The 15673-nt window shown below is 40.6% G+C and overlaps 1 protein-coding gene across 2 annotated transcripts in view; it reads left to right on the forward strand.

Moving 5' to 3' along the window:
- ERBB4 (erb-b2 receptor tyrosine kinase 4) overlaps positions 1-15673 on the forward strand; it is a 553629-nt gene that overhangs the window by 451850 nt on the left and 86106 nt on the right. For both annotated transcript variants that reach the window (XM_015634896.1, XM_015634897.1), the window contains exon 19: positions 1263-1361. In XM_015634896.1, the coding sequence (XP_015490382.1) occupies positions 1263-1361 (99 nt within the window). The remainder of the gene's footprint in view (positions 1-1262; positions 1362-15673) is intronic.

Below are 15673 nucleotides of genomic sequence, written 5' to 3' on the forward strand. Positions count from 1 at the left end.
GAGAGGATGCTGGAACTGCGTGCAGGGAATGCATCCCCAGGATCAAATGGTGACATGCAGATGTTATTTTTTGGTTCCCCCCAGCCATTTTTATGTGCAAGAGGGCTACACAGGCTGGACTGTCCTGCTGGCAAGGTGCAGCACCAAGGTTTGCCCTTCTGTTCTTACACAAGAGCAGGACGCTTTTGGAAAGATGGATAAACTCTGTCTTTCATTTCACAAGTGCCACGTGGGTCTTGCCACAGTAATAATACCTGGTAAAACAATGGCATTACCTAAACTGTAATACTTCTAGTTTCTTCCATTGAAATAGAAAAGATGAGTTATGTCACTCTTTAACAGCTGGGATGTGAGAGTGGAACCCACAATGGAGAAAGTACTTCTGTTAAAAAAGTGTTTCTTTTCTAAGATCTGTTGGGCACATCCAGATCTCAGGGCCCATAAAGCAGGGCTTAGTGGGAAAATCAAACCAATTCCCTAACCCTCCAGACCTACCAAATCAAGGTGGTAGATCAGAGCACCTGCATCTGTCCTCAAAGAGGGGAAGAAAGGAAGGAAGCACAGACCAGGTCATGGGAATAGATTTATGAATAAAGAGTTTGAATATACTTAGATGATAATAAAGTGATAGAGATGGATGCCATGAAGTTGACAAGAATACAGCAATACTCAAGAATGATTGGAAAAGTAGCCCAAGACCCCAGTAGTTTGTGAATTTTAATGTTAAATTTCCTTTTCAGCCACCTAAGTTTTTTTATTCTCAGGTGTTAAGTAATTAGACAAACAGTCCCTAAATGTTTCACTCTAATTATATTATTCTCAGGGTGTTCTGTTCTTGCATGATTTTATAATCTGGTGATAACCAGTTACTGATAGCAAAAAATTTGAGCATCAGAATCCAGACAGAAAATCCCGATTTTTGTTTAATTATATCCAAATGAGTATCAGGATTTTATCTGAGTCACTAGAAATTGTGCATCCATTGCTCTTTAGAAACCCTGTTTTGGACAAGAAAATGGGATGTTCACTGATACAAAATGTTTCATTTTAGATCAGAGTTTAGTTTTGATGTAAGAAGTAGTTTTATGTGTTTTTTTTTTTATTTTTGTAATTTTGTGTATTCTCAGTTCTGCATCTCATGACTGATCTGCATAACACGTCAGAATGTGTCAAAAAGAATTGTAACTCTGAAACAAGTTCTTTTTCTGATTGTTGTCTTGCTAGATACCTCTGTCACCTTTTTTTTTTGTTTCTTTTTCTAGGGAATCTGGGTCCCTGAGGGAGAAACAGTAAAGATTCCTGTGGCCATTAAGATCCTTAATGAGACCACTGGTCCGAAAGCCAACGTGGAGTTTATGGATGTAAGTAAAACACAAGCAGCATCTTTGGGTTTTGGCAGGGCTGGTGTCTTTCTCTAGCCCACAGAGGTTGTAAAGACAAATTCCTGCCACTTTTCTTTCCTTATATTTAAATAGCAGAAGGAATCTTGTACACAGCACCTGGCAGGGCTGGGTTTTCCACTGCATGTGCCCCAAGATACTTGGAGTTTTCTGATAAATTGTTTTTCTGTCAGTGTAAGACTAAAACTCCTGTGTCTGATGGGCCAGATGTTGTATCTTTCTTTGGAAGAAAAGCCATGGAAGAGAGAGGAGGAGTTTCAGGGGAGCATCTTAGCATGCATGCAGGTCTGTATTGGTGTAGAGCTCACAGGAACAGAAATTGAGCTCAGTTCTCCCCCACTTTGGAGTTCCAAGAGTCTGGGAGCCAGCAGCAGCAGTAAAACATAACAGGGAGAGGAGGAAAATTAAAATATGCTGGATTTAAAAGCCCTTTTTCTTTACTAACCTGAAATACTATGAATGAGAGGTCAAGGTGGTAATTTCCATGAATCTTCTATGACCACAGAGGCTTTGCACTCAGTTTGCAGCTCTGTGTCAAGATCAAGGCTTACTGACACCATGAATCTCTGTGTCTTATTCAGTGACATTTTTTTGACAAGTCACAGAAATTTACACTCTTTTTCTAAACCCCTCTTGTGAACTTGAAAATTGCATGTGACTTTTAAGCCTTGCCTATCTGTTGAGTGTATAGACCTAATTTGTTAGCATTAATGAGACTGTAAGCCACAAGGAGAAGGTGCTCCCATTATCTAGTCTATTCTTCCACCTAGAAGTGAACAGAAATGTGCAGTTATGGATTTATGTGCTCCAGACAGCTGCTTCATGTGTGAGTTCTTAGGTGGTTGAAGGTAGGCTGTGTAGAGGAAGGGATTTCCTGTGCTTTTTACAGAGCACTGTACATTTATGTCAGAGCATTTCCAACCTTGATGATTCTTTCTGTGGTTCCATTGAATTCAGTAATCATTTTGCACAAATAATAAATAAAAAAGGCAGTTTGGACACTGTTTAAAAGGATTTAACTGCTCTAAAGGGAAAAAAAGTATTAGATATTTTTGCTTAATGGAGAAAGAGTCTTGCTAATAATTGAGCTGCCCAAAAAGGAGAGGTAGGATCTGGTGACCTGGATGTCAGTGGTCAGTCAGTGATACAGATTCCAGCCTAAAGGTGAGGGAATTGTTATCACTGTATGAAAGTCAGTGGAACTGAGCAATTTGTACCAGATCAGGGTCTGACCCCTGACCTGATGGAGAAATAGCAGCAATATCTCCTCCTCTGATACTGATTAACCTTGAAGCAAAGGAAAACATAAGGTCCTTGGTAAAAGGCAAAGTTGTTTGTCTAAGGTTTCATAGCTCAGCTTAGGTCAGTTTGGTTCATTGGGCCATCCTTCCCCACAGTGTTTGCATCAGAATATCTGATAAATGGCTCAGAAATGAAGAGGCTTTTTGGAACTCTGGAGATTTTAGACTGTACAGTTAGAGTGGGAAAGGTTTCTCTTTAAATGAATAGTTTCTCCTGAGTCTCTGACCCAGTGGTAGCAAGATGAGAGAAAAGTTAAAGTTGTTTTCAGTTCTTGAGGTTAAAAATTACCCTTAGGTTGTTTTTAATCATAATAAAAATTAATTAGACTTCACCATTAGTTGATACAAGTGGCAATAAGGAGAAAAAATATGCTTTCTATCAGTGCTGCTTTTGATATATATGCAGTGATTTGTTATCCTTTTCCATACTGCATTGATGAAGATGATTACATTTCATTCCTGTGAAACAATTGCTCATCCAATTACACAGAGATCCTTGCTATCCCTACCTCCTAAACCAGTTGTTTAGTTCCTGAAACAATACATTTTCAAAGAGAATGACCTAAGCATTGTTTATGGTTTTAATGAAACTACTCCTCCCTTTAAAACAGACATAGTTTTAAACATTTAAAAAAATTAAGCCAACATTTCAATTATGAGGAGATAACCTAAATATCTTTCACTGAAATGTAAGAGTGAAAAAAAATGTGTTTTACTCCTTCTCACTTCAAGACTTCAGTCAGTATAGCTATCCTGATAAAACTGGATCCTGTTTGCTGATCTTATTTTCTGAGGAAATATTCAAATGTTCATCTAAAAGCAAAACATATGAATAATGCTTGTTGGTTTAAAGCACTTATGTGAGATTTTTAAAGGTATCTAGGTAGCTGAATGCCACTGTGAACATGGTGGGGTTAATTCTTTCTTGAATAAGGGTCTGACAGTGTTGGTAGTGAATGGGAAGAGGAGGTTAGTGGGAAGGTGTCATTATATGAGTCACACCCTTGGCTTTCATTTTTTTTTGTCCTTGTCAAGTACAAGTGTGCTTTTGTCAGCAATTACTCCTTCCTGGATTGGGAGAGTCCTTGTGCTTGTAAGTAAAAGTTAGCATTCCTTTGAGAAAATGGAAAATGGAAAGCCTTTGGCAAACAGTTTTTTTGTGTGCAGAGGGAGTGCTTGGGACATTTCAGTGCCCCAGAAATGGCTGGGGTAGATGTTAGTGGCACTGCCCATAGATCTGCTGAAAACTTCTAATGTTGGCAGAATGTGACTCTAAAAGTGCTCTGTGAGCTCCTGAAATCCTGCTAAACGTAATGCTGAAGTAAAGAAAAACAATTTGGCTCCTGGGCTGTCATTTCTGCAGCCTGCAGCCCTGCTAATGGAGCAGTAATGACTATAATGATATAATGCCTGATGTCAGCCTTGCCTGCTCTGGCCAAGCACCTCCCATCAGGAGATGAGTTGGCCAGCATCCAAAAGCACAGCCTTTATTTGGGATTTTTCTTGAGGAAGCCACAGCAAAGTCTATTTTCCAGGCTTTCTCCACCCATTCCCAGCTAGCCCTTTCCCTTTGCTCCCTGTGTTCATCCCTACATTTTACCACTGCAGTAGATCTGTGTCTGCTGCAGCAATACAAACTGGAATCTGGAAAGTAACCTGGAGCAGGGCAGAGCCTGACTGCACAGAAATCCTTCTGTGGGTTTATTTTCACCACACACAGGTTGCTGTTAGTGATACACAAAATGTGGGTTCACCCTATTTCCCACTTCTGGGTGTATGTTGTGTCTGGGATAATTCCTAAAGGGTTTCCCCCTCAGCATGGTTATGTGCTTAATTTGCAGGGCATAGTTTCTGCTCTGGCAGCTCACACTTGTGAAATAAGTCCCCAAAAAGGGGGCTGGAGTTGGAATTCAGAGTGCAAGTGCTCCTGCTACTGCTGTGTCTGCAGGACACCAGCAGGAGGGAGCTCTGTCCTGCTCCTTACCCTAAGGCTGGTAACAGAATATATGATGGGCCTGAGCTTTATGGAGGGAATTGAATCTTGTAGAGAGGAAAAAAGGCAAATGTGCAGCTAAGAGGCTACTTGATAGTAGAATGGGGACTTAAAATTTCACTTGGGGAAACAATCTCACCTCCTCAGCCTCAATTTATGATTCTCTGGTAAATCAAGTAGCCATTGGCCTGGTCAGATGGTTTAACATCAACCCAGATACTCAACTGACAATGTAATAAACTCTAAAGACATGCTGCAATTGGAGAGCACAGCAAACAGCCTTTGAGGCTGAAAACATGCACTTAAAAAACTTTTCATGGGGAAATGGGCAGCTGAGGGCCTTTCCTCTAAGCTTGATGTTTTCAGGAAGTAAATCCTATGAGCTGTGGTTGTGTCCAGGATTTTGATCCACTCCCAAGTTTAATCTATCCTCTCTGAGTTTAAATGCTCCATTATCTGTTAGAATATAATTAGAGGCTGCAAGCACAAGTCAGCATACACAGAGTTCCTTGGGAGTCCCTGAGCTCATTGAGGTGAAGACAGTTTGACTGATGGTGGTCAGCTGATATTGGGCCAGAAGCTAATAATAGAAGGCAGCGCTGCTTAGCTAGGTGAGAAAGTTAACTTGGGAAAAATTAAACCGAAGGCTTTGGGATTTATGGCTGGAAATAAATTTCCCATTCTCATTTGTTTCCTAGTAAGAGAGCTTCAGAGGCAGTTGGTTTCTTTTATGGTTTTATAATTAAGATCTAGGGGCTTCCTGGCTTGGTCTGTGCTCGCTGCAGTTGCTGCTGTCTGCAGTGGCAGCACTTGGAGTGTGGGAGGACATTTGTCACACCAAGTGCAGAGGTGGTTAGTGACACTGACCTCCACCAGACATGTAGCAGGCAAATTAAAGCTCCATGTAGGGGACTGACACCCACATCTTTTATTTATGTCTGGCCTAATGAACTAAATGAATAAATCACTCAGATGTGCTGCAGAAACAGCTATTTCTAAATTGTACGCCTGTCTTACAGTAAAGACAAGCCCTCAGCTTGAGGATATCAATATCAAACTTATCTTAAGTTCAGATGATTGAACACAAAAAAAAATGATGTAGCTGACTAGAGAATTCTTTCTCCTGCTCATCTGAAACCCCACAGAGATATGGGTAGGCCTGGATGCTTGCTTTGTTTCCTCAGGTATATCCAGATGGAGATTCACACACACTGGAGATCCAGCTCGCTAGTCAGGTGGAAAAGGTGAGAGAAGACTTAGCCTTTCTTGGTTTCCACTCTTGGCTTTAGACATAGGAAGGTTCTAGGCTGAAGATTTTTGGTTGTTTGCTTGGCCCTTGGTGGCATTCACGGAGCCCTTGAGACTCTGTGGTACACAATTCCTCAGCTGACACAGGTGTATTTGCACTCAGTCTCCTTGTAAGATCTTGCCTTATGTGACTTTGTGCCTGTCTGGAGAAACATTTTTTAAATCTTTTTAATTCCCTGTACACATCATGCTCCTGCCCAGCCCAGTGTTTGACCCAGGTCTTCCACAGAAGCAAGCAGAAGGTACAGACCATGTAGATGCTTCTGAAAGTCTGAAAAGACACTAGGAGTAGTTGGATCCAGACACTCCACAGTCATTCCACTGACTGCCTGGCTGCTTGGGAAATACACCAGAGTTAATCCTGAACCTCAGTTGAAAGGGCAGGTTTAGGATCAAATGAAGTCCTTTATGGCAGCAGTGAGATATTTTTCCTTATCCTCTTTTGCTGTCATTTCTGTCCACATCCTCCTTTCCAGCTGGCAGAAGGGGTCTGTAAGCCTGGCTGTGTGCTCCAGCTGCAGCTCAAACAGCTTTTCACTCCATCACATCAAGTTGCAGGAGGTGGGGGGCAAGGGGTGCCATAACTCCTGTGATTGTAGACTTCCTTTGGTTCAGCCTCCCCCTCCTTCCCTCTCCTGCACACCCTAAGTGTGAGCAGAGACACTTAGCAGGGGAACTGTCTGCCTATCAGTCCCAGGCACAGAAGCTCACTGTGATTGCAATTACAATTTCCAGCTTGTCCAGAGATGCCAGAAATCTGGCTGTCCTTGAGAATGCTGCATACCGTGCTTGGGCCCCCAGAGTGCTCAGCCTCTGCAGAAGCTGGAAATCTGAGCTCTGATGAAGGTTAACTGCTTTTAGTCATCTGAAGATTAACTATTTCAAGGCTACATTTCTGTTCCTTCCATCTTAAGCAATAATTTTTCCTTTGTTTGCTCAGTTTTCCCCTGTGTGAGGGGAAGATGTGTGTGTATGTGCAGGGGAGGTTAATTTTCCATGTGCAGGAGCACGTGGCTGTGTGGTCAAAGTACATACACAGAAAGGACAAGGTACAAGCCAGGCTGCTTAGGAGCAATGCTGCTGGCATAACACTAATGGAAAATGCAGTGAGAGAAAGTGAGTTTCTTACTGCTGGTGATGGGAGAAGACTGAGCCCTGCTGAAAACCATGGGAGCTGTGAATTGACCAGTGAATTCAGATTCTAGAAAGATCTCACCTCTAGAGTAATTCTTCCAAGAAGTCTGCCACAAGTTTCAGGAACAATCTTTATGATGCTTTAGTGAGGGACCAGCATTATTCCTAAATGAGTCAGGAACTACATTCATACTTTTTTGGTTGTGGCAAGTGCAGAACTCCTTATTTCAGGTTTGCTTTATGATATGGACACCCTGCACAAGGCTGGGTAAATCTGTACATGGGAAGAAGATCAGGTGGAAATGTTCATTTATTCACAGGGAAATATAGCTGTGGATTAACTGAAAGCATTAAAGAGTCTAATCAAATTCAAGAACTACTTTTGGCTGTAAAGTGTGTATGTATAAAGGAAACAAGTGGATCTTGCATTACACTCTCTATTTCAACATATAAGGTGCCCCAATAACAGGGTTGATACTTGTCTCCTTAGCTTGTACTTTTGGGCTTGGTTACTGAAACATGAAGTGAGTTATTTTCTTGGCTGTACATGTAATTGTTCTGAAGGTCAGGGTCCCAGAGCTGCCACTGTTTTGTCAGGACACAGTAGGAGAGAGTTCTGTTGAAAAAGTGTTTAGAAACTGAACAGGCAAAGGATGGGAATATTGAAAAAAAAATAAATAAAAAGAGGCAGAGAGATGGTGCTATGAGTATCATAAGTGGCACACAATAGTTTAATTAGGGGACTTAATTAGGAGCCTGTGGGATTTGTATTTCCATGAGTTTTCTGTTGCACTCAATACCCTTGTGGGGGGCATTGTGTTATATGTTTCCACCCTTTACCTTGGGTTAGGTCTCAGCCTGGGTCAGAATTCTTCCCTCAAACTTCTTATCTTCCCTGGACTCAGGTGCTTGTGTCTAGATGTGGGCTTTTAGATTACAGATTTCAGTAAGAATTTCTGTTGGATGCTATAAAGCCATGAATTTTGGGGACTCATCCCAAGAGGAGAGCTCTGAAGGTGTGGGTCTTGTCATCTGCAGAGGCAGTAGCTGGTGGTATTTAAGGCAGAGGGGAAATGTACCTCTGCAGGCACAGATCCTGCTGGAGCTGAAGGTTTGTCATTCCAAACACGAGAAATAATCTTCCTGAAACAGCAGCAAAGTGGCTGGGGATACTGGGATTCTTCCCACAGACTTTCTGAGATTCAGTTGCAAAGTGCAGAAATAAAAGTGACAAAACATGGTAAAATTATTGAATTAAAGAAAATAAGGTTCTTAAATAATGCTTGCTATAAGAAGCTGACACAGATATCCAGTTTTAAAGCAAAGTTTGGCACTGACAACAGGGTGACAAGTGCTGCCTCATCACTAAAACTGAAAACCTGTAGTTAAGAAATAGCTTTACATTCTTTCTCTGTGCCTCCAGCTCCTATTAGCAATATAAAATAGGCACATGTTAATGTTTAAATTCCTAAATGGCACTGTGTGTGCCAGAATGTTGCCAAACTGATAAAAAATGCAGGTTTTTATGGGACCCCTGTTAATTAAAGAGAATTGTTTCCACAAGCTTAACTGTAGTGCATCCCAAACAAGCCATCACTGGTTTGAGGTTAACAGTGGATCTAATGAGGTGCCAAGTCAACTTAAAGTTAAGGGAGAAGAAGGCTTTTTTCTGTTGTAGTGAGAAAAAAAAATCCATGTGTGCATACAAATGATCATCTGTGATCATTTTTAACAGGAATGTAAAGGGTACGAAGCACAGGCTTATTTATAGGAGCCAAATTTCAAGTGCTACTGTCAAAATGCATTTTACCTCCAAATACTGTAGTTTGTACTCCCTCAGTGCTTTTTTTTTCCCCCAAATAATCCCTCAAAAATTGTTTTCTGTGCCTCAGCACTGATCCAGACACCTCTGATACATCAGCAGCTGTCACAGATTTATAAAAATAATTAATGTCTGTTTGCATTAGTATTCTTCCTATTATTTACAAGTGGCAATCAGATATTCCTGTTGCTGCTTGTGATGGAAGAAATGAGACAGGGAAAGGGGGTTCCTGACTGGCTTGCTGATAATCTTTGTAATATTCTGCCAATACTTTTTAGATATCAGTGCAATAACTGGGATGTGCAGGTACATTTGAGGTCACACTGGGGCTGGCAGTCCAGTGCTGGTTTGGAATGTCTGCTCCTTCTACACTGAAGCTGTAACTCCAAAAAGAAGGAGATTTTGCAGAGGAAAAATCACAGTATTTTCCATGCTAACTATGGTGTTTCTTGTTGTGATAATACAGCATCTCTTGGACCTGTTGAAAGTGTGGTGAGATTGTCTCTGCCCAGAAAAGTATTCAGTCAAGACAGACATGACAGAGGAAGGGGAAAGAAATTATTATTACTATAGCAGTTAATAGGTGGAATTCTGAATTGCAACACAGATCCCATAACCTCTAAGCAAATGACTTACTTTTTTAATTGATTTTGAATTATCTTCAGATTTTAAATTACTTTAGGATTTTTATGTAGACAAGCAACTACTAGATGAGGGTTTTTTTCAGACAAAAAAATGCTTTTTTTCTACTTATCCATTGAGAATGTGTCTAAAATGTTGTTTTCATTAGCTTTTGCCCAGGCCATGTGTTTCAAAGATGCTGAATGGCACTTGATATGTAAAGCAAATTGTGTATTAGCAACAGGAGAGAGACAATAGGTATTCTTCCTATGATCTTGAGATTGTGGTAATTCATAAAAGAGGATGAAAGCATGACATAAATTATTATTATTATTATTATTATTATTATTATTATTATTATTATTATTATTATTATTATTATTAATTATTAATTATTATTTCACTCTCTTTGTAGCATCTTCAAATTAGGTCACTTATAAAACAAGCATTCCCTCCTGCACTACTGCAAGTTTGAATGGTGTTTGTCTACAACTTTCTGCTTGCCTTCTGTCATTCAGTGAGATTTTTCCTTTTCAAGAGCATCCACACAGGCAGAAATAAGAACTGTTAAATACAGTTGTATTCATAGATTTGACTGAGGTGTTTGTATTGGTAGCAGGCAGCCACTCATTGAAACATGTTTGGTTTGGGAGTGGGTTGGCTTGTCCTGATAGATGCCTGAGCATGGCCATACATAAAAGATCTGATGTTGTATTTGTTCTGGGGGTTATTGCAGATGCCAGCATTTTATCAACATGAAAAAAAGAGTCATTATTAATATTATAATGATACATATGTCTGGATGTATTATCCTGACAGTAGAGTAATCTTGTGGAAATCTAGAGGGGAATTCAGCTGAATTTATTGCCAGTAAATACTTTAAAGTTGACCAGGTATTATCAACCCCAACCACACTCATAACTGAATGAGGTGTGGGCAGCATTTCCCCTGCTGTCTCCACCCTGCCCTTCACCCTTTGAGGGCCATGGGTTCTTAAAGAGTCTTTTTAAAAAGGTTTTAATCTTATCTTCACAAGAGGAGTAGGTCAGCAGGATGGTAAAAGAAACCAGGGAAGGAAAGGTGGAAGGCAGAGCTGTAGAAGGTCAGGAGGAAATCCCAGGCAGAGCAATGTGACACAGGGAGCACGAGGCAGCTTTTGAGGAATTCATGGCTCACTGATGCCAGCTTGGTCAGGAAAATAAAATTCTAACAGTGAACCAGTGCAATGAAACTTCCCATCCTCAAATACCATCCTTTTGCAGCAGCCAGGTCCTGAGTGTGAGGTTCTTGTGCAGCTGAATACAGATGAGGGAAAGATGGAGACGAGTCTGATTTGAATTCTCCGTTGTGAGAAATGAAATACCAGGCCAAATGTATCTTTGATTAAAACAATTCTTAATGTTGATTATACACTTGATGAAATTAGGTTTTAATCTGATGCTATCCCTTTAAATTGATCCTGAACAAGGAAGGGGCTTTGAGTGTGTGATTATAAAGTCAAGCTTTTCAGTGATAGCAGAAAATATCAAAGCAATGCCTGAAGACTCCTCAGAAAGGAGTGAGAACTTGACAGACTTTTTTTTTTTTTCATTCTAGAGACCTTGCCATCACTCATCCTAAATCAAAAATCAAAGCAATAACTCTCTCCTTTGGAAAGGTATGTGTAGCCAAGGCTGAACATACATATAAGCTGTCAGTGGTAATGTCTGTTTACCCTCCAGAGCACCACTGAAATGATGGCTTTGTTAGACTGCACAGTTACAACTTCAAATATTTTTGCTAGTTGCACCAAAATGGTGAGAAACAAATCACTTTGGACAGACTGCTCTGAAATAATGATGTGTGTCACAGGCTGTAAGTAAAACATTTGTCACAATGCCACGATATTTTTACCATTAAATCACCTACTGCTGATCTCCAAAGGGGGAATCCCTCTGTTACTTGTCCCGACAACTTTCAGTGAGAACAATTCTGGTTGCTGAGGTCCTGGGCTTTTATGCATAAGAGTGAACTGAAAATAGGCTAGATTTGTTTTTTTCATCACTGTGATCATTTTTTCAGGGCAGGATTCACAGAAATGCTGGTGGGAGCTGTCCCTGATCAGATCTTTGATGGAAAACCCATGTTTGGTTTCTTGTGCACTAGAGGCCTATTGCTTTAGACCTGAAGTTCCTCCTCTGTTAACTCAGGCTCTGATGAACTGGGAAACTTGATTGGCACAAAGCAGGAAGAAGAAACAAACAATACAAAATTGACCTCCTACACTTTTAAGCATTTCAGCATTAATTCTCATTACCTGAGCCCTGTTGGAGTCAGCACGTGGTCCCATGCCCTCAGTGTTTGCAGGACAGGGATCACAGTACTGCTTTTTATCCTAATTTATTTTATGTTGCTCCAAAATACAGAGTGTGCCAGAATTGCTTCTGTAAGAGCACAAAGGTGTCTATTCCTGCATGAATAGGACCTGCTGCTCTGAGGTGGGCAGGAAGGTTTGACCCAGTGTCTGCAAGTATGACCTTCAAGAGGGAGAGCTTTTGCATCCCTGATTTGTGCTAGTTTCAAGTGTTTGGAGGAAAGTGGGGCATCTCTCCAAAGCATTTGAATCACATGGGGCAATGGCTGGCTTTTGAATTGAGTGTCAACAATGCAGGCAGTGCCTGTGAGGAATCAGTCAGACTGGTACCCTCTGTGCTGTGCAAGTGCTGTGACAGGCAGGGCAGTCTCAGAGGGTTTGCCTGCTCTGAGAGATGCAGCACATTTAAAGGTACAGAAAAGGCTCTCAGCAGTGAGAGAGCAGCCAGAGAGCAGCTCTGATGGTGGGCAGTAAGAGCACAGTGTTGTGCCATGCCTGGCTCCTCACCAGGCTGCAGGACACTGGCCAGGGACCATCTTCTCCTGGTGGCACTGGCTTGATTGAAGTCAAGTGAGTGGCACTTGTCTGATGCTGTTTCCATCACATTTGTGCATGAGACTGCAGGGTGTGGTCCCTGAAGTGGAATTTTATTTCTGTTTTATTTTTTATTCTTAATTTTAATCCTATAGTGGCACACCTGACAGATGGACTTCCAGAACATTCTGAATGACTGAGTCTTACCATCACTTAATGGTGCAGCACACTTGTACTCCAGTCTGACTCCAGTGGTCCTATGCTTAAGGTTCTCATTGAAAACTGAATCCAAAAAAGCCCAAATCTCTTATATCCAAAAGATACAAAGTCCAAAACCACCCCTTCAAAACCTGCAGCCTTCTTAATCCTAAGAGTTTGTCCTGGCTCTGGGGAAATGCAAACAAGACTCATGGTGTGACCTTCTCTGTTTTGTTACACAGACAGGTTGCTTAACAAGGCTTCCCAAAGCAAAACAGGCATGGAGGGAGTTTCAAGGAGATGATGGTTAGTGCAAAACTCTAGCTAACAGCTCTTTAAACCCCCTCAATGACAGGGATTTTGGACCTCTAGTTATTTCCTGCCATGCCAGCCAAATTCAGCATTTCCCTGTAGAAAAAGCAATTGGCCAGGTGAGTGTGAATGCAGGATCTGGACCTGGGTGTGCACTGCTGCACCTCCATGCAACAACCTCTGATGAACCTGTAGCTCTGCAAGCATTCACCTTACTTTGTGCTTGGAGAATGGATGTATAGAAAGATTGTTTATTTTTTTTTAATGTCTCTGTTTATTTGCTCTGGTGATTGCTCACTGGGACCTGCAAACTCAACCTTCTTTGGGCTGCTGTCTTCTTGTTTAGTGTCCATGGCAGGCAGATAAGTGTGAACATTAAAATAGCATTTATGTCATTGTTTAATGCTGCTGTTGAATACAGGCTTGTGTGTATAAATCACAGGAGTTGAGCTTAAGGGAGCAGGAATGTAACCTCGTTGAGAAGGGGCAGAAGAGAGGAATGATGAACATGATTTTTTTCAGGAGACAGAAGTAGTGATCTGGGGCACTGTTTCCACTTGTGCTCCAGACTTCCCATGTGACTTGGATAAAAGGTTGTACCCTTTTGGTGCCTCAGTTTCTTCTCCATTAAATTAGAATTTCAAACTCATTCCTGTAATTGTGTAATTGAGTAATTGAGTGAGAGACAAGAGCTGCAGACACACAGCTACCAAAAGGTCCAGCAAATTGCAGAGTTTGGTTTTGAAAGATGCCAGTGCCACCAGCCAAGTTTGTGAGTTTAGGTGCCTCACCTGCTTAAAATGTTTCAGGAATTATATTAGGAACCAGGCTGCTGAGTGTCAAAGTGCCACAAAGATTAGAGCTCTTGGGTTTTTCATGTCCTAGCAGGTTTGAAACTGGAGACTTGTACTCCTTGTTTGCTGAACCAATTTTTAAAATGCTGCTAAGTCATAATGCTCCTGTTGTTGTTTGTCTGTTTTGTCTAAGTAGGCTCTAGCAGAACAATCTCAATCTCTTTTACTTTGTGTTTGTGCTGTGCTGGATACACATAGCCCCGATTTTAGTTCCTATGTAGATGGAAGTTCATTAAAAATAACAATAGTTTTACTAATGAGGATAAATATGTGAAGCCAGGATTCATGCTAAATTGGTATCTACTAGTGGCTTAGATCTGTAATGAAGATTTCCTTGCTCTTTGTGTGTGCCTTAATTCATTATGGAGATGTCCAGAATATTTTATAAAAAATATTTTTGTTTTTTGTTAGTTTTGTTTTTTGTTAGTTTTGTTTTTATTAATATGTTTTTACCTTTTTTTCCCAAAACTCTTGCCCAGAACTATTGGAAAAGCATGTGCTTTCCTGTAACAACAGAATGAGACAAATAGCACTACTTGCTTTGATTATTGCACAGAAGTGGTTTTCCTTTGGACACAGATAGACTTGGCAATGGAAAGTGGCTGGAGACTAATGGACAAGAGCTTCAAAGCTTTCTGTGTGGGCCCTTGGAAGACAAAAAAAGAATATCTCATCTCTCTTCTAATCAGTCCAGATTATAAAGAAAAGTACTCCAGCTCCAAGCTCGTGGGGAAACTCTTACCTTTCCTCAGAGTGGGCAGCAAGTGTTATCCCTGTAAGCAACTGCAGGATTAAAAATGAATAGAATGAGAAGGAAAAAATGAGGCAGAGTAATTTTGTGCTCTGGAAACTGGATAATTCACCTGTCTACAGGTATTTATTCTGGTGTCCTTTAGGGACATTTTCAAGTCACAGCAGAAGAAAGGCTAAAATTGTTTCAAGGAGTCTCCATACTTAAGAGTTAAGTGAGTGGGAACTGTATCAATTTGAATGCGAGCAAAAGTAGTTAAATTCAGATCCCTTTTCTAATTTGTTGCATCAGAATCTTCCTCAGATCTGCTCCTCCATTATCCCATCAAATAGCCCCTATTTATTCATTTATTTATTTCTTCACATACACTGAGAAAGAAAAGGGAAGGAGTCACTCCCCACAGTGAGGACCATCTGCTCTTTTCTTATTGGGAGGGAAAAAACCCTACAATTAGTGTCTTGTTCATCTTTTTGTTTTACCAAAAAAAAAAAAAAAGGGGGGAAAGAAAGTAAAAGAACTATTATGCAAATATCTGCAATTTGGTTTCAAATATTCTTTGTACTATGATGAGCAATTTCTTTTAATACAAACTCAGCCTGTTGCCAGAACTTATTTTTTTTAATTGTTTTTTTTTTCTCTTTTGCCTTAATATAGGGAAGGGAAAAAAAATCCCCCAACTTTTATGTTCCTCTGGTAGCAAATTTGTCTCATCTTTTTTTTTTTTTCTTTCTTTCTTTGGCACTATTACAGCTGTTATTCTGTAAGTTGTCAGATGTCATATTAGGGGGGTTTTTTTGAGAAAAAAAAAAAAAGAAGACAGCCAAAATAGCCTTACAAAACCACGATTTCAACTCACTTTTCATTGTTCCATTGCCATGATGAAGTGGTCTTGAAATGGAGGACTCAGTGAATGAGAGAGAAGAGCTTTCTCCTTGCTACATTTGAATGCCAGTTACTTGTGATGGCAGCATTACCTCTAAGAACAATCATGTAGGGATTTTATAAGGTCAGGGTGTGAACTTTAGGGTCACACAGCATAGCCAAGATTAAACCTTCTGGTCCTTGGTCCTGAACCAGCTTGGTAGCTGAAAC

This window comes from Parus major, chromosome 7 (genome assembly GCF_001522545.3).
Source record: "Parus major isolate Abel chromosome 7, Parus_major1.1, whole genome shotgun sequence".
NCBI lineage: Eukaryota > Metazoa > Chordata > Aves > Passeriformes > Paridae > Parus > Parus major.